The 19,354-nt window shown below is 41.6% G+C and overlaps 1 protein-coding gene and 1 long non-coding RNA gene across 4 annotated transcripts; one reads left to right on the top strand and one right to left on the bottom strand.

Annotated features, from left to right (window-relative positions):
* Positions 1-134: 134 nt before the first annotated feature.
* Positions 135-13,161, bottom strand: nepro (nucleolus and neural progenitor protein). 3 transcript variants are annotated; one of them, XM_069890709.1, is made up of 9 exons: positions 13,031-13,161; positions 6,982-7,136; positions 5,796-5,872; positions 5,580-5,720; positions 3,266-3,343; positions 2,739-3,124; positions 2,370-2,434; positions 2,030-2,271; positions 135-849 (listed from the first exon to the last, which is right to left on the bottom strand). In XM_069890709.1, the coding sequence occupies exons 1-9, from the start codon at positions 13,155-13,157 to the stop codon at positions 411-413; spliced, it is 1,710 nt and encodes a 569-aa protein (XP_069746810.1). In that variant the 5' UTR covers positions 13,158-13,161; the 3' UTR covers positions 135-410. The 3 variants fall into 3 exon arrangements, with proteins under 3 accessions (XP_069746810.1, XP_069746811.1, XP_069746812.1); XM_069890710.1 differs by lacking the exon at positions 13,031-13,161 and adding an exon at positions 12,379-12,478; XM_069890711.1 differs by lacking the exon at positions 6,982-7,136 and having other exon boundaries at positions 13,031-13,115.
* Positions 12,947-17,978, top strand: LOC138739166 (uncharacterized). Its single transcript, XR_011342059.1, has 2 exons — positions 12,947-15,045; positions 15,816-17,978. It is a non-coding gene; the product is annotated as an uncharacterized lncRNA (long non-coding RNA).
* Positions 17,979-19,354: the final 1,376 nt, after the last annotated feature.

The following is a 19,354-nucleotide window of genomic DNA, read 5'->3' as shown; positions in this document are numbered from 1 at the left end:
AAATTTGAAATAACTGGGCAAATGAATTACAGGTGATAATTCACTGAACTGGTTTATATTGGTTTTGACGGGTACAACTGAGTCTTAAAAGTTCTGCAATATACACTGATAAGCACAGAAATCAGGAGATAACATTGACATCTTTAGTTTTTTTTTATTTCTTCATCACTGCCAATTCTCATTGAGCAGTTTCAGAGGAGAAGACATTTCCATGCAGGCATTTTTTTGTAGCTCTTATTACAGGCAGATTTGTTGCAACAAGAACCAAATAATTAGTGGCACAAGCATAAAGTTTCACAATAATCATCCTATTTTTTAAATTCACTGCATGATCATTGCATTTGAAGGTTTGGTTCCTATATCCTGCTTCAGTAATCGTTTACAGTGGATTATGAATTAAAATAAATAATCTATACTCCAATCTCTGAAAAAATATGATCTATATCATCTGCATTTGGCACGACTGGGGATCTTAATCTTGGTAGGTATGCCACATTATTTAGATTTTGATTGAGATCAATATTTCCAATATGTTCAGTATACTTATCTCTGGTAATATTTTGCCTCTTTACAAAAGCTTGCCGATCAAAATCAAAACAGTGGATTGTATGCAACCTTCTGTTCCTTTTTTTTGCAGCAAGTCTAATTCTTAGGTGTTTCACTTTTAGCAAAGACTTCTTTCTCCTTGACTGTATTTTGCACAATTTTAACCGTCTTATCTTGGATTTCTGGGGGGTTGTTCCACTCAGGTGATTTTTGAATATTTTGTCTTGTTGAAATGTTCTCCGGGACCTTTTGGTGAGATATTTGCACACAGAAGTTTTTATGAAATTGATCTTCTCTGGAAAACTGAATGGTAAAAAGAAACAAACAGAAGCAAACCATGATAAATCACTTGCACTTTAGATACAAGTCCAAATCCTCTTTAGAATCCATTTGTCAGCTGAAGCATAATTGTAAATGCAATTAATTGAAGCTTCTGCCCTCACTCTGTTCTATAATTCAGCTTCGAAGAAAGAACATAACTGGCTAAATTGCAAAATAAAACGTGCAAATGAGGGGGAAAGGGGATGGTGGATATGGGTCCCCATACTATAATCACCAGTCAAGTACTATAAAGGCCACCTTCAAAGCAAGTATTTGACCCATTTCTTTCTCTCTATATGCTTTCTCTCCTTACCCTAACTCCTGCTAACATAGAAAATTATGAGTTCCTGACTGTTCACTAAGAGAAATTGGCACAATAAATCAGCAATCGTGAGTAGCCTTTCTCTTTCTAGCAAAATTTCTGGAATATAATTTAACTATGCAGTCAAGTCATAGAGCATGATATAGGGCCTTTAGCTCACCAAAGCCATCAAGCACCCATTTATAATAAAACCAGTTTATTCACCCACCTTGCTGGCTACTCTTCCCAGATAGTACAGTGCCACTTAACAACATAGTACAGACAATCTACAGTGGCCAATTAACCTACATGTCCTTGGAAAGCAAGAGGGAACCGAAATATCCAGAGGAACTCAGTCATAGTGACAACACGCAACCTACACATAGGCAACACCCAAGGTCAGAACTGATTCTAGGTTACTAGAGCTGCGAGGCCGCAGTTCTAACACCTGTGTAACTGTACTGCCCCATATATAAAGATAATGATTGAATTTTATAATTACAAGAACGAGATGAAGAAAATGACTGAGAAAACCACTGTCATGAATCTTCCCCAAAATTAAAAATACGTTGCACTGTTCCAAGGTGGGAATTAAGTATCAAAATTCACAGGATCTACAGCTCACTTCAAATAGCATTTGCTCAAAATTTTAAAAATAATTATTTTCATCTGCATCTTGGCAATACAAAATGCTATCAGTTTATGCAAAGTAGCAAGTACAATCTACAACTTTGACAGAAGCAAAGAACAAACTATCTGATATTTTGCTTTTAATGCAGGACGGCAAAACCACTGCTGTAGCAGAATGTTTCACTGCCAAAACATTATCAGCAAGATGGTTGCTAAATTGATTATACAGACCAGTAGCCGAGGGATTCCACCATCTTAAGCTTGTGACATCTCAGAAACCGATTTCCTAAATAGCAGCTTTCATGCTTTAGATTCCTTTGCCTGAACCAATGGAATATTGTTTTGAGCTCTCGAGCCAGCACACTTAAAGACTGTGCTGCAGTAATCCTCTTCAAAAATTCATCTAGCTGTACAAGTGGCTGTTCACACTTCATTCTTTTGCAGCTAAATTCTCCCTCAGACTTCTGCTTCTCCTACAAAAACAAACCATTCATTAAAAATGTGGAAAAAAGACAACACATAATATGTATTCTAATAAACTTTATCACTGAAGTTATGGAAACGTACTGACCATGGAAAAGTTGTGACTTTGAGCCTGTAGAAGTTTCATTTTAAATCCAAAGAGTCTGTCACTTCCTTCAACATAAACAGAATAATTAGTTCAATTCCAACACACCTCACATTTAAAAAAAAAACAACTAAATTCCATCAGTTTTTGAAAAAAAATTGCATTTTTTTCCTTGCAGTGTGCATTTACTTGTATACAAAAGAATCACTGTGTAATTGTCATTTTTTTATGTATGCTTATATGTTAATAAAAATATTTAATAAAGAAAGAAAAATATCACAGGACAGTATGTCAATCCTTTAAAAACAATAGTTTAGATCTCATTAAACAAAGTAACACAAAAGTTGACGGTCATATTATTCAAAGGCTCACCAATTTTGCAGAGTCTTTGATCCTGTACAGGAACACCAATATCCAGAAACTGATTAGTGAATTTAGGGGCGTTGTCATAATTCATTTTATTTCCATCCAATGATACACCCACATCATCCACCAATGATAATGTTTTAGGTTCCAAGAACAACTTATCAAGTACACTTGGTTTTCCAAAAGTTACTCCAGTCATCCGAGATAGAAGACTTGGCAATTTAATTTGTATTCTTTTGAAAGACGGAAGATCAAGCCACTGCCTAATGCTAACAGGGAAGGAAAAGTCCTTCACAAAAGGCAAACATTGAAATTTAGATACTTCATTTATTGCCACCAACAACTTGTCATACAAAACTTCTAGATATATTAGGATTCTTTTAAACAGGACCCTAGAAAAGAAAACAAAACACAATTATAAAATATTTGCAATAAATCTTTCATTAATAATATTTACTGTAATTCAAATAAAATTTACTGCAATATTTTTTGCAATTCAAGTAAAATTTCCACAAAATCAATTCTTCACTTACCAGAGTCTACTGAGAATCCCCATCATAATCACATTGAGGAGTACATATGTTCCACAACGGAGAAACTGAGCAGTCAAACTGCAGTGTTTTAGAATTAAGATAAACAATAATTCAGAATGTTTTTAATTTAGCATTAGATTAAGATAAAAAGAATTCTCTTCAATGGAGGCTTCCTGACAACTGTTATTAACATTCCCATCAATTCAGAAGGCTACACATTTAAGTCCCACTCCAGTGCTTTGTAAATAAAAATCTAAGCTAACACTCAATTTGAGGTGTCTTTACCCAAGAGACTACATCACAAAGAGACATGAAGTAGAAGCTGTTTCTTCTCTCAGAATTGGTACAGTAAATTTTGAAGACCACAGATTTATGCCAGGCATCACTACCTGTATTTATCCCTCACTTTTACCCCCTCCATAAATCTTCGTCCGTGAAGCCAAGCCAAAGAAAGAAAGATATTAGAAAAACATGTACAAATGTTCTTATTTCCACCACCACACAGAACATGGATCCATTTCTACAAGTGCATTCATGACACCCAAGACATTCTATACTTCTCTTGAACCTTATGCCATCCAGATTGCTTGCCCCATTAACAATTTTAGATGAACTTCAAACCACACCAGAAAAACCAAAGCCAATATCTTTGAACCTTCCCATGAATTTCATAACTTGGTCAAACTCCATGCTTTTCTCTCATCAGTGTCAAAGCCTGAACCAGATGGTTTGCAATTTAGTTTACAACCACCGGCTTCTGATTCTGAAATTGACTTCTATTTCCTCAAAATGATCCAATAGGCCCAACAGGTACTAACTTCCATTTTCATACGTTTTACCCCTGGATCTGATTGCTTCACAATTCCTCTAGCCCACTCTTCGATTTGACTTAAGTGTGAGTCTGTTTTAAACCTTCCACATTCTGGTACAGTCGATAAAATGCTTACTTTCAGGCATCAATGCCAGATACAATAAAACTCCGATTATCCAATATCCAAAATAAATCAGAAATCCTCATTTATCTGAATTTTTTTCGAATTAAAAAATCTGGGGCTCAGTGGTGTTCCCTCCCCTTCCCTCCTATCCCCTACCTTCCTCAGCACACTGGACTCTTCGGTGTGCATGTCCAGTGGGCCTGGCAGGGGAGGATTTGGAGTCAGGACTCGGATGTCGGGGTAGGGAACTCCGGCGACTGGGGAGACAGGAGCCCGCTGACTCACCAGTGAGTGTTCCACTGGCCTGGGAAGCCTTCCCAGGGATTAGCGGCAAGCAGTGAGTACGTGTCGGGGATCAGCTGCGGTTGGGAGGTCTCGGTGATTGGCGGTGGCCAGCATTTTTTTGGTGAGAATTAAACAGTATTATAATGATTAAAAATTTTTTTCCTTGTTGTTTGCTGTTGTATAAACACTGTTACAAGTGAGTTGCTGTTGCTACTGGGCTGTTTTTAAAAAATGGCCAGTTCTCCAAAAAAAAAACGTTTATCCGACATAGGCGTGACCCAGACCATTTCAGATAATCGGGAGTATGTGCAAAAAAAACCATGCAATTAATCTCAAGCATGACATTGCACCATCCATCATTCCCCCTCCCACATTTAAACTTTGCAATTTTCTCACCTCAAACTATGTGGGTAGCAGGGAAGCAAAAAAAAAGTTGTTCCAAAATTTTTGTCATTTCATCATAAACCAAATTGAAAATTTCAAGATAGAAACTTGTAGCGATGATTGGGTAATGTAGGTTTTACTGTATAGCTTAGTGAAGTAGAGAAGAATAGAGACATGGCAGAAAAAAAAGAAAAAGACCCCAGCTTCATATGTATATTTCAACATGCATTTCAAAATAGATATCAATTAACTACATACAAAAGAAATGCAGAGAAACTAAATAAGAAACTCAGTTCACCCAAAAGGAACAACATTAAAAAAAAGCTCAATAATTTCTTAAACCCACAATACATAATCAAATACAGCAAAACCCATTATCTGGAATTCAAGCAAACTGCAAATAGGTAAAAAATACATATGTTTAAAATTGGCCTCGCAGTTAGTTTGCCAATCAAACAACATACAGTCTCAGGCAACTAGAATATTCACTTACCCAAAATCTACCAATAGATGCTGGATACGAAGGGTTTTTAATGTATCCATTTTTGGGTTAAAATAACAGACACATAAATTTACACTACAAAAGCAGCACTTCTGATGAAGGTCATTGATTAATTTTATTATGAGCATCAATGGGCCTTCAACTTTCAGAATGAAACATCAGCAGTAAGCAGTGGAGAAGTACAGGATATCATCTTAGTCAAGGATACAGAAATGCTTTGCAACACATATCCATCAGTCGCAGTATCAGCTTACTGCCTCCCATTACTTTCAGCAGTATCCACTCCAGGATTGGTTGGTTGGGGACTTGTTTTGGGGAACCGATTTCCAACTTGCGTTTTCTGGTTACCCTTTTAAAATAAAAATCAAGATTACAGAGTAGTTCTTTGGAACAATGTGGTCTTTTACATTTGTTTCAAAGTTACCTTGAACACGAGTTGATCAGACTTTGAACTGAATGTTTAAGTTGCATTTTGTGCAAACGTTTTGCACACTGCTCCACCTAATGGGGAAATAAAATTCAAAATATTTAATGAATTTATCGCATAAATAGAAATAAGTGAAATAAAGTGGTGTATTGGGAACTTTTGAGGCAGAAATTTCAAAACTGATTGTGCATTGTTTAACATAGTCCATTAGTTTTCACAGATCCATATATGACAGTGTACAAGGCAGTCCTTGAACAGTAAAAATTTCACCCAAAACCATGGGTTGTCTTATACGTCAAATATAAAATCTGAACCTTAACAGTAAAATCACAGCACTCCCCTACGCCAAGTATAAAATATGAACCTTAACAGCAAAGTCTCAGCGCTCCCCATGCTAAGTACAGTACAACTTCGATTATCCAAAATGGTTGGGATGAGGCCTTTTTTGGATAAACTTTTTTCTTTGGACAACTGGTCATTTTTTTAAAAACAGCCCAAGGTCCGCTGCTGCTGCTGCCAGGAGCCCGAGGTCTGCTGCCCTGCTGCCACCGCCAGGAGCCTGAGATTTGCTACTGCCACTACCAGGAGCCCAAAGTCCACAGTCAGTTCGGCTCCAAAAATATATCCTCGTTTATCCAAAATTTTTTAAAAATTCGGAAAACTGAGGATTTTGGATAATCTAAGTTGTACTGTATAAAATACAAACCCGAATAGTGAAATCTCAGCGCTCCCCCACGCCAAGTTTAAAATTTGAACCTAGCCTTCAAATTTTCAGCCTTCCCCCTCGGGGTCCATCTGCCCCGTCCAACTGGCGTCAGCCCGTTAAAAAAATTGATTATTTTAAAATATGCTAATAAAATTTAAACCTTTACTGTGTAATTTGCTTTTAAAATACTGTGAATTAGTATATTAAATGTTCTCTGGTCAGCAGTATGTGCCAGACTTGGGGTAGTCTTGTATATCGAGTATAACTGAAAACCTACATTTTAGGTGAAAATTCAGCGGGTTGTCTCATACATGAGTTGACTTGTATGCTTGTATAAATGATAATAAACTATCCTTGAATTGTGCTTAATAGTAAAATAGTACTCAATACTATAGTCAATTTGACAAATATTTTTGCACTCCAGCAATCATGTACTCGATTGAAAGCTATCACCAATTTCTGTTCAAGAGTACTAACCTGTTTTATTACAAGGTAAGATTTGTGCTGGTACAGCTTGTTGTGGTAACTATACATGACAGAACGCAGGACAAGAAGCTCCACTGCAAGGGATTTATCAGTTAAAGCTCTAATGACATTTTGACAGGCAGTATGAAGATCGATTATGCAGATATCTGGAATAAAATAAATAAAGTGCAATTCTGAATTTGCATCTGAAATGTTTTTAGTGCTTGATTCCAATCAATACAAACGAATTCAAATACCAGTTGGATAATACCCTTTTTAAAAGAAACCCATTCTGTGACTCAACCAATGTTTAAATTCTTAAGAGGATCGGACAAATATAGATCATTGGACAATGTTGTATAAAAGTAACTCGACTGAAAAGTAGAAGTCTCTACTACTTTGGCAATAATATTCTTCCATATTCTCAAAATACAGATGCAAAACTAATCCATCAACTTGTTACTCCCAACCCTAATTAATCATTTTCAACATCATCCTTGCCATGTCTTAAGCTTCCATTTCAAATAATAAACAGACAAGATACGACTTACACAGGCATTAAAGAAGAAGGTCTGCAGATGCTGGGATTGTAGTGCAATACACAGAATAATGGAGAAACTCAGCAGGTCATGCAATCTCCACAGGAAGTAAAGGATAGTCAACATTTCGGCCCAGAGCCTGAAAAGTTGGTAACGCTTTACTTCCTAGATGATGCAAAACCTCCTGAGTTTCTCCAGCACTATTGTATTGGACCTATACAGGTATGCAGGCCCAGAGCAAAGATACCAGAATGCAGAATTAATCATAATATAATGGAACAGTAAAAAAATCATTGGAAGTAAATTGCATCTTGATTGGTGAAATTTGGGGAGCACAGAACTTGCACGTTTCAGTCAGGATATAAGCAAAATTAGCAGACAACAGGAACCTTGGATTTTGAGGGATATTAGGGATCTATTTCAGAAGAGAAAGGTGTATAACAGGTATAGGCAACATAGAGCAAATAAGAAACATGAGGAATATAAAGAATGCAAGAAAAATCTCAAGAAATAAATCAGGAAGAATAAAAGAAGATATGAGGTTGCTTTGACAGAAAATGTGAAGGAACATCCTCAGGGATTCTGCAGGTAATATTAAGAGCAAAAGGATAGTAAGGGACAAAATTGGCCCCCTTGAAGATCAGAGCGGTCGACTATGTTTAGAGCCAAAAGAAATATGGGCGATCTTAAATGGCATTTTTTCATCAGTATTCAATCAGGAAACTGGCACAGAATCGTGGGAAGTAAGGAAAACAAGCAGTAAGGTCATGGAACCTATACAGATTAAAGAGGCCTGACAATATATTCCCTCGGACCTTGAGTGAGGCAAATGTTGAAAGTACAGGGGCTCTTGCAGAAATATTTAAAATGTCCTTAGCCACGGGTGTGGTGCCAGAGAATCGGAGGGTAGCTCACTTTTTTAATTTGTTTAAAAAAAGCTCCAAAAGCAACCCTGGAAATTATAGACTGATAAACCTGATGTCAGTGGTAGGTAAATTATTGGAAGGTGTTCCAAGACAGTAGTTTTCAAACTTTTTCTTTCCACTCACATACCACCTTAAGTAATTCCTATGTTGGAGATGCTCTGCAATTAGTAAGGGATTACTTAAGATGTTATGTGGAAAGAAAGTTTTAAAACCACTATTTTAATCATACCTAATTGGCTTGTTATGTGCACGGTTTCATAACTCCAAAGGGAATGGGCCAATGACAATTTTTCTCAAGCAAAATATTTCAGAAACAATTGGGTCTAGAACAATGGTTCACAACCTTTTTCTCCCCCACTCACAAACCACCTTAAGTAATCCCTTACCTATCACAGAGCACCAATTGCATAAGGATTACTTAAGGTGGTATGTGACTGGAAAGAAAAAGTTTGAAAACGACTGTTCTAAGAGATCGGACATACAATTGTTTGGATAGCCTGGTAGGCTAACTGCCCAGTATTTTGGATTGTGTGTGGTAGGCCATGTTTAACCAAACTGATAAAGAGTTTTTCGATGTTACCAGGAAAATTGGCGTAAAGGCTGTGGATCTTGTCTACATAGATTTTAGTAAGGCCTTTGACAAGGTCCCACATAGGAGGTTAGTCAGGAAGGTTCAGACGCTCAGTATTCATGGTGAAGCAGTAAAATGGATTTGACAATGGCTGGACAGGAGAAACCAGAAAGAAGTGGTGGATGATTGCTTCTCAGAGTGGTTGCCTGTGACTAGTGGTATGCCTCCAATCAGTGCTGGGGCCATTGTTCTTAGTCATCTATATCAGTGATCTGGATGATAATGTGGTAAATTGGATCAGCAAGTTTGCAGATTGGAGGTGTTGTGGATAGTGAAGGTTTTCAAAGCTTGTAGGGTGATCTGGACCAGCTGGTAAAATGGGCTGAAAAATGGCAGATGAAATTTAATGCAGACAAGTATGAGGAATTACATACACAGTAAATGGTGGGCCACTGAGGAGTTCAGTACAAGAGAGGGATCAGGGAATATAGATACATAATTCCCTGAAAGTAGTGTCACAGGTGGATAGGGTTGCAAAGAGAGCTTTTGGCACATTGGCCTTCATAAATCCAAGTATTGAGTATAGGTGTTGGGATGTTATGGTAAAGTTATACAAGACATTGGTGAGGCCAAATTTGGAGTATTGTGTGCAGTTTTGGTCACCTAACTACAGGAAAGATATCAATAACATAGAAAGAGTGCAGAGAAGATTTGCTAGGATGTTGTCTGGACTTCAGGAAATGAGTTACAGGGAAAGGTTAAACATGTTAGGACTTTATTCCCTGGAGGGTAATGAATGAGGGGAGATTTGATAGAGGTATTTAAAATGATGAGGGGAGAGACAGAGTAAATATAGATAGGCTTTTTCCACTGAGGGTAGGTGAAATACAAACTAGAGGACATGGGTTAAGAGTCAAAGGGGAAATGTTTAGAGGAAACAAGGGGAACTTCACACAGAAAGTAGTATGTGGAATGAGCTCCCAGCTGAGGTGGTGAATGCGGGCTCAATTTTAACTAAGAAAAATTTGAACAGGTACATGGATGGGAGAGGTATAGCAGGCTATGGACTGGGTGCATATCAGTGGGACTAGGCAAAAAAATGGTTTAGCACAGTCTAGAAGGGCTGAAAGGGCCCATTTCTGTGCTGTAATGTTCAATGTTCAATGGAATGCAAGGTTAGTGGAATGTCTAGTTCAGGGCATTACAACCATAGACTCAGCCTTAGTTAAAATACTCTCAGTTATTTTACAACCTTTGAATGGTAATTTCAGATCTCATTCACCTTCCCTCATACATCTCCTGGGCAAGTCTTTGGTTATTCACTCACTTTTGCCAACTCCATCACACATTTCCGTCAGTCATTTTTATCATCTCCATTCATCTTTTGTTCTCTTCAATCCTCCCCAATTCATCTGCATCATAACATTTGTTTCATCTTATTCCCAGTTCTGTTGAATACCCTGAAACTTTAATATTTTTCATTTCACAGTTGTTACTGGTATTTTCACTATTTTATTTTATCTGGAGTTCATTTTAATCAACTTCCAGTCATGGGAGAGCCTGGAACTTGAGATGAAGGCCTCAAAATAAAAGGATGTCCATTTGCTGCCATCAGTGAAGATTCATCAGCAGACCCCAATCAGTGCAGATCAGCAACATCATCCCTCATCCACTCTGACCATCACCACAGAAGCACAAGGCTGTGTGTGTAGTCCCCTACTCAATTCCTTGTACATTCACGACTGCATAGCCAAATTCAGCCCAAATTCAATCCACAAATTTGCTGACATAGCATTATTGGCTGAATAACAGGAAATAATGAGTTAGAAATCAAAATGAAAATTGAGAATTTGGTTGGATGGTGCCAGAACAACAATCTGACTCTTCATGTCACCAAGACCAAGGAGATTATTCTTTATTTTAGGAAAGAATTGCTAAGGGCCTACACATCTGTTTGAAAATCCTATGCATGTCATAACTATTAGCAAGTTATTGAGCCTTCTACTTTCTCAATCCATCATCTACTCTTTAGGTAACAGGATGTATGACTTCAGGTACCTACGTAGCGGTTTCTTTTTTCTCAAATAAAGATGGTACTCTTTTTCATAGTAAAATATGAGTCCCTGAAACAGCCACATACAAAGATGGGCACCATGATGAGAGGCTCTCCTTAGCAACATTTTGAGCTCTGTATTCAGCATCTCTATACACACTTTGGATCTCCTGATGAAACTGAGGTAACTGCTGCAAAACAGAATTGCACCTAATAACTAAATACTTTTGCCAATATGGAGAGGGCCCCAGATTTTGTTCCTAAATAAACACAGGTGGATTTTAAGGCAGTCCATAAGCTGTGGACACTACAGTTCCTCCAATCAGGGAGTTGACAAGATGTCTGTGAGGCATTGCAATAGAATCACAGCATGGAAACAAGTCCTTCAACTCATGGAGTCCATGCTGACAATCGTACCCACTTTTACTCTAATCCAGTGGTTCTCATTCCTTTCCACTCTCATACCATTTAAGTATTCCCTATGCCATAGGTGCTCTGTGATTCATAAGGGGTTGCTTAAGGTGATATGTGGGTGGAATGTAAAAGTTTGAAAATCAGTTTTAATCTTACCAAATTGATTTGTTATGTGCACTGTTTCATAACTCCAATGACAATTTTTCTGAAGCAAAATATTTCAATAACAACTGAGTCTAGAGCAGTGATTCTCAACCTTTCCTTCCCACTCACATACCATCTTAAGCAATCCCTTACTAATCACAGAGCACCGATGGCAATAGGGATTATTTAAACTGGTACGTGAGTGGAAAGAAAAAAGGTTGAGAACCACTATCTAATCCTACCATAACCCTACTTTGTCTTTTCACGCTCCACCAACTATAGCCCCACAGAAGATTGTATTATTATTCTACATAACAAGGGCAATTTACAGAAGCCAATTGACCCCTTCATCATTGTTGACCCCTCTCTTCTCCACCTATCACTTCCTGCCTTTGCAACCACCCTCCCCCCCCACTCTTTTGTTCAGATGCCTGTCGACATTTTTCTATACCTTGATGGATGCCTTAGCCCGAAACATCAGTTATGTATTTTTACTTTTGACCTGCAGTTTCTCCAGCTTTGTGTTTTGTCTTACCAACTAACCAAGCACTGTGGTCCAGTTGGAAAATCATCTTGGTCAAAATGTTGGTTAGGCCACCCTTGAACTATTGTGTTTGGGGTTTCCTCTCAAACACCTGCAAGTTTTTGGGTGACAAAAACAAGCCCTTCCACTCACCAACATGGTGACAACCATGCCTATTCATGGAATCCCACTTGCTTGCATTATATCTGTATTCATCTTTGCGCTGCTCATTCAAATACCTTAAATGTTGTTACTGTTTCTGCCTTTACCACCTCCTCTGGCACCTCATACCACCATCTTCTAAGCTTCCTCCTTCTCGCCTGAAGCCCTCTAGTTTTAAACATCTCAACCACAGGAAACAAGATACTGCCTCTATCACGTCACCTTTCGCCTCTAACCCACCAAACCTCCAACCATGATGACCTTTAATATAAACAGAAAATGCTGGAAATACCAATCAGATCAGACAGCATGAGTAATGGGGAAACACAATAAGCCCTGTAGGCCGATAACCTTTCAAGAGAGTAATACCCTTTCTAGTTCAAGGGTGCTTCCGTACACATCCAGTTCTGTTCACTCAGAGCCCAACTCTACATCGATCTTAAGGGAAAGATATATAAACATTGCAGCTATGCTCTGTTTTTTTTTTGTTCGGGGGAAGGGTTTCAGATTTGTCGCATCATTTCATTCGGGAAAAAATATATCATTATAGAGGAATGCGCAAGACCAAACACAGCTCGCATTTCCAGCCATGCTTTGGAGCCACTTCCCCCGACTATTTTAAAGGTCCCAGGTTCCACGTGGTTGTCAAGTCTGGGTGAGCTCGGGCCAACTCAGACAGCGACTACCAGCCCCACTGGCGGGCGACCAGGCGCCAAACGCCGCTCGTACCTATGTCGGTGCCCGCGACAGTGAGGGAGGAAGAGCCCGGGAAAGGAATGTCCATCGCGTTCCAAGCCTCCGCCGCCATCTTCTGCAACCGGAAGTGCTCCCTGGGTACATCCGGCCGCTCCGCCATTAATCGAAAGGGGCTGGGCTCGCTCTTCCCCCGAACCACGGGGGTGGGCAGTCAGAGAAACCGCAGGTACTCGGCAGGTCTCGCAGTCTGTTTCGTGCCTTGAAGAGGGCCGAAACGTCGATAATATATCGTTACCCCGCTCTGGTTGCTGCAAGACTGCGTTTTGAGTGCTATTATTAATGCCTACATCAAGAACCGAACCGTTAACGTCCACGGGGGATCCTCACAGCCAAGGCAAAGAACTTAGTTAACAGCTGTTCTGCACCACCCTTCCTTGCAGTTACCCTTCCTTTTGTCCAAGTTGCAACGTCGCTGCGGAGAGTAAGATCAAGTCAAGTCACCTTTATTTATCGTAAAGATTAGATAGCGTTTCTCCAGGACCACTTTACATAAATAAAATAGAAGTTAAACACTTTAAAATATTAAGACGTGTACAGGAACAATCCATGATGCCCAATTCACAAATGTTCTAGGAATTCAGGAGTCTGATGGGTTGAGGGAAAAAATAACGACTTAATTGGGAGGGCTTCAGTACCTCCTACCAAATGGCAGTCCTTCACAATGTGTAATGCCTTTCGCCTTGCAATGAACTGGGATTCACTGATAATGTGTTGTGCTCTGCCCCACCCCACCCCCACCTCCCCCCACATCTGCTCACATCTACCCCTGGTTCTCTGCCTGAAGACTACTGTGAAACCCTACCTAAGCTAATGAAAGTGTTTGCTTTCCCTCCAGTTGTGAGAGCTTTTATTCACGCGACAATTTTATTAGCTTATTCCCTAAACGATGGAAGCGCTACTCAAGCCTGGTATGCTGCTGATAGACCCTCTTTCCCCTGATGAGGCTGAAGAGTTCACGTACTGACTAGACTGCTTCCAGGCCCACCTGAATGCGACCAGAGATGTCTTCCACACTAATAAACTCAGGAGGTCCACACTTGTTTCGAGGGTAGGAACAAAAGGGTATGCAGTCATCAGGGACTTCACTATTTATGATACTGCCATCGAGGCATTGAAGGCTAGGTACGAAGTCGCAAGACGAGGTTCTAGCGAGGCACCGACTCGCTCTACGTCACCAATGGCCAGGAGAGACCATCAATGACTACCTGCTGGATCTGTGGACGCTTGCCAAAAAGTGCAGGTATTAAGCAGTTATAGGTTGCGTTCGTGAGGAAGAACTGATCTGGGACACACTAGTCGCGGGGGACTGTTCGAGGTACATGACGCAACGACTGCTCGAGTAGGGAAAGAAGGATCTGGCTAACCACATTGAACTGGCCAAATCGTTAGAACAGGCCAAGCTTGAGAACAACGACCTCGAAGCCAGCGAGCTTACTCCCCTAATGACCCCTTCCAGGGACCGGCTGCTCCCGCTACCCCAGCCCTAACAGCTGCTGCATCCCGTGCTAGGGAGAGCTTTTTCTAAGGCAAGAGCCAGCATCCCTGATCTCATTGCCCATCTAAAGACTTGGAGTGTTCCACCTGTGGCAAGAAAGGCCATTGTGCAAGGGAAAGCCCAGGGAAGTCCGTGGCCTGCACCGCTCCCGAATCCGATTTCAGCTCCAACCGTCTGCCCCGAATTCACCTGAGCCCACTTGTGGCGCTCCACGCTAACGAAGGTTGGCAGTGATAGTGAGAAAACGGCACGAAAAGCCTCAATGTCCATCTTGCCATGACCCAGTTCAAACTTGGTGCCAGCATTGTCAGAGGAGGAAGGAGGGTGGCCAACTTGCCGTGCCACGAGGTCGATGCAATCTTACCCATGCAGTGCATCCCAGGATGGTGGGGGCCACTCAAGTGAGGAGTATGGAGTCTCTGGGGTCCTGGTCTTGATGGTCCTAGATCAGGACAGACCTCACCAGCTCAGCAACTCCATAATGACTGTGAAGGTAAACGGACATTCCACTAAATGCCTAATTGACACAGGCTTTAGTGAAAGCTTCATAGACTCATGGACTGTGCAAGAGTACAACCTAAAGATGTATCCTTCCAATTATTGCATATTCCTTGTGTCCCATTCACATTCTACGTGTATTCAACAACATTGTATTGTATAACTGTTGTTTGAAGGGGGAATTCTGTAAATTTCGTCTGCATGTACTTATGAATTGTGTGCTCCAGTATTGTTGGGTCTGGACTTCCTGTGTCTCCTTAAAAGTGTGACCTTGGAGTATTCTGGTTCCCTCCCCCTGTAATGGTTCAGAATGGAAGGCCCCTAAAATCAGAATGCACATGCAACCTCTCCACACTGAATATCGAACCCCCTCCCCGCACCCCCAACCTCTCTTCCTGAATCTGTCCTCAGACTGCAAACCTATTACTACCAAGAGCAGGAGTTACAGCACAACAGATTGAGTCTGAGACACAACATCTGCTCGACGAAGGTATCATCGAACCTAGCACCAGCCCGTGGAGAGCACAAGTGATAGTGGTAAAAGGAGAAAACCAGACCAGGCTAGTAATTGACTAAAGCCAAACTATTAATCGGTACACACTCCTGGACGCATACCCCCTCTTTCGAATTCCCGACATGGTGAATGATATTTTGCAATCCGTTCCGATGACCTTCCGTTTATGGCATTTGAGGCTAATCTTTGTCTCTATCAATTCCGGAGGGTACCTTTCGTTCGGTATCACTAATGGATTTTCTATTTTCCAGAGGCAGGTGGACAGAATGGTGGATGAGTATGGGTTGAAGGCTACTTTCCCCTACCTTGAGATGTTACCTTCTGTGGCCACATCTTAGAAGAACATGACACCAACCTACAGAGTTTACTCCACACGGTGAAAGCCCTGAACCTCACTTATAACTCTAGCAAGTGTGTGTTCAGGACTAAATATCTATCTATCCTGGGCTACGTGGTGGAGAATGGCATCACTGCCCCTGATCCCAATAGGTGGGGCCCCCTGTTAGAGCTCCCTGTTCCCATGACCGCTAAGACTTTGAGGAGATGCCTGGGGTTTTTCTCATATTAAGCCCAGTGGATCCCTCAATAAGCTGATAAGGTTCGCCCTCTCTTAAAAGCCACTAACTTGCCCCCCTTGGCTGAAGCCCAAACGACTTCTAACCACTTCTGAAATCACATTGCGAAAGCTGCCATGCACACAGTGGATGAGAATGTACCTTTCCAAATGGAAAGCGATGCTTCAGACGTAGCCTTGGTCACTACCCTCAACAAGGCAGGCAGGCCAATTGCATTATTTTCTCGGAGATTGCAGGGCCACGAGCTCTGGAACCTTTCTATGGTAAAGGAGGCTCAAACCATTTAGAAGCCGTGAGGTACTGGTGCCTGGCTGGTAGGAAATTTATGCTCCTCACTGACCCGCACTCGATCACAATCATGTTGAATAATGTCAAGAGGGGAAAAATCAAAAATAAGATTGTTAAGTGGAGGATCAAGCTCTCCACCTACAATTATGACATTGCCAGGAGCTCTTTATGACCCTCCAGATGCCTTATCCAGAGGAAGCTGTGCCTTTGCACTTACCGGCCAACTGCGGTCTCTGCATAATGAGATCTGCCATCCAGGGGTTACCCACATGGCTCATTTTGTCAAGGCGCATAATTTGCCTTACTCCATGGAAGACATTAGGGAAATTACCAGATCTTGCCAAGTCTGCGTGGAGGGCAAGCTGCACTTCTACCGCCCCGCAAAGGCGCACCTGATCAAGTCATCCAAGTCCTTTGAACGGCTCAGTATCGATTTTAAGGGACCTCTCCCCTCCACGAATGGGAACACTTTCTTCCTCAATTGATGAGTACTTTCACTTCTCGTTTGCCATTCCATGTCTAGACACATCCACTTCGTCAGTAATAAAGGCCCTAGATTCTGTTTTCACCCTATTCAGAGTGACCGGGGCTCATCATTTATGAGTGATGAGCTATGACAGTACCTGCTGGCGAGAGGCATCACGTCCAACAGGACAACTAGCTCCAATCCATGGGGGAACAGGCAGGCTGAAAAGGAGAATGCTACGGTCTGCAAGGCTGTCAAACTGGCCTTGAAATCAAAAGTCTTTCCAGACTCATGCGAGCAGGAAGTTCTCCCTCTGGTGCTCCATTTCATCCGGTCGCTACTATTTACCATGACCAATGCTACTCCTCACGAGCTCCTATTCAATTTTGAAAGCAGGTCAGCATCGGGAACTACACTCCCAACCTGGTTCACCACTCCTGGTCCAGTCCTTGTCAGGCAACACATGAGAAGAAGCAAGACTGTCCCCCTGGTGGAAAGGGTGAAACTGCTCCACGCCAATCCTACATACGCCTATGTGAAGTATCTGGATGCCAGGGAGGGCACTGTCTCCATCAGGGACTTGGCACCTGCTGGAACAGAGAGTCCATTGACTCAAGTGTGCTAAGAATGGAGCTCATTCTCCCCAGCCCCAGTCAGGGCCTCAGAGGATCTGGTTCAGGAGGAAAGTGTATCCCTCTCCACTTTTGAGCCGGAGACCTGGCCCGCCTCCTCCCTCACAAGGGGACCAGAAGACCCAAGGAGTTCAAGGCCCCCCTGTGCTAAGGTGCTCTAACAGGATCTCCAGACCCCCAGACTGCTTAAATCTGTACATTTGTAAATTACTGCATATTTTTCAACTTTTATCTGAACCATGTTCTCTGTCTTCATTCACAGACCTTAAATTCTAAAGGAAAGGGTGAGTGCAGTGAACTAAGATCCACTGGTAATGTGTTGTGTTGATGGCTGGTCCCGCCTCCCAGTTCCACCCCCATCTGCTCACATATAACCCTGGTTTCCTGTCTAAACCCAGAACCATTCTGAAGACTACTGTGACTAAGCTAATAAAAGTGTTTGTTCTCCCTCCAGTCGTGAGAGCTTTTATTTGCGCTACATGCCTGCATCGAGTGTTGAAGATATCCTTCATGGTAGGAAGACAGCTGGAAATGGCCCTCTCATCCTGGTGCCCATCTTTCTGTGTGATTGTTTCATCGTATTCAGGGACTCTGGATTCACAAACACCTACAGGGTCAGTGCCGGGGGGGGGGGGCATCAACGGACATTGACCCCCCCCTAAATGAGGTGCTATGCCCCCCCCCACCCATACAGTTGCGGCCATCCCTGGCTGTCAGATCTGACCCACTCCCTTCCATGTTTGTAATGTTTAGGTTGACGTAAGCTAGCACCTCTACCCATCCCAGGCTGTGTCCGTAACATGCATCAGTAGCGTCTAATGACACTTGACACAATAAAAAGACCATCCTTGTGTCCCACATTGGAGGGCGCTAAGGACAGGTAGGTCCCAGATAGCACCTGCCCAACCCTCACTGAACGAGCCCCCTCTAACATATATTCTGGCACCACCCCTGTACACGAACCATCATGAGGTACTTGGGTTCTACCTGTCCTCATGAGCCCCTACCCACACCTTCCACTCTTCCTCTCCAAAATTTTACTGTCAGCTGCAGGGACCAGTCTTTCCGTGATTCCCAGTTTCACTTATCCCTCCCTTTCCCTAGCACTTTTGGAGACTGTCCAATTGTTGGAGGTGCAACTATCATCTCCACAGCCTTTTCCTCACCATCATTTAGGGATAAAAGTACCCCTTGCAAGTGAGCAGAGATTCACTAGCATGTGCTCCAAAATGGCATATTGCATTAAGTGCCCTCAGTGCAGAACCCTCTATTTGTTAACCACTTTGCAAACCACATGCACTCTATCTGCAATAACATAACATAACATAACATAACAATTACAGCACGGAAACAGGCCATTAGGCCCTTCTAGTCCGCACCGAACCAAACACCCCTTTTTAGTCCCACCTCCCTGCACAATGTCCATAACCCTCCATCTTCTTCTCATCCATATACCTGTCCAACCTTTTCTTAAATAATACAATTGACTCCGCCGCCACTATTTCTCCCGGAAGATCATTCCACACAGCTACCACTCTCTGAGTAAAGAAGTTCCCCCTCATGTTACCTCTAAACCTCTGCCCCTTAATTCTTAACTCATGTCCTCTTGTTTTAATCTTTCCTCCTCTTAACGGAAATAGTCTATCCACATCCACTCTGTCTATCCCTTTCATAATCTTAAATACTTCTATCAAATCCCCTCTCAACCTTCTACGCTCCAAAGAATAAAGACCTAATCTGTCCAATCTCTCCCTATACTCTAGATGCTTAAACCCAGGTAACATTCTGGTAAACCTTCTCTGCACTCTCTCCACTCTGTTTATATCCTT

This window comes from Narcine bancroftii, chromosome 7 (assembly GCF_036971445.1).
Source record: "Narcine bancroftii isolate sNarBan1 chromosome 7, sNarBan1.hap1, whole genome shotgun sequence".
Taxonomy (NCBI): Eukaryota; Metazoa; Chordata; class Chondrichthyes; order Torpediniformes; family Narcinidae; genus Narcine; species Narcine bancroftii.
This window is presented reverse-complemented; position numbering and strand designations above follow the sequence as displayed.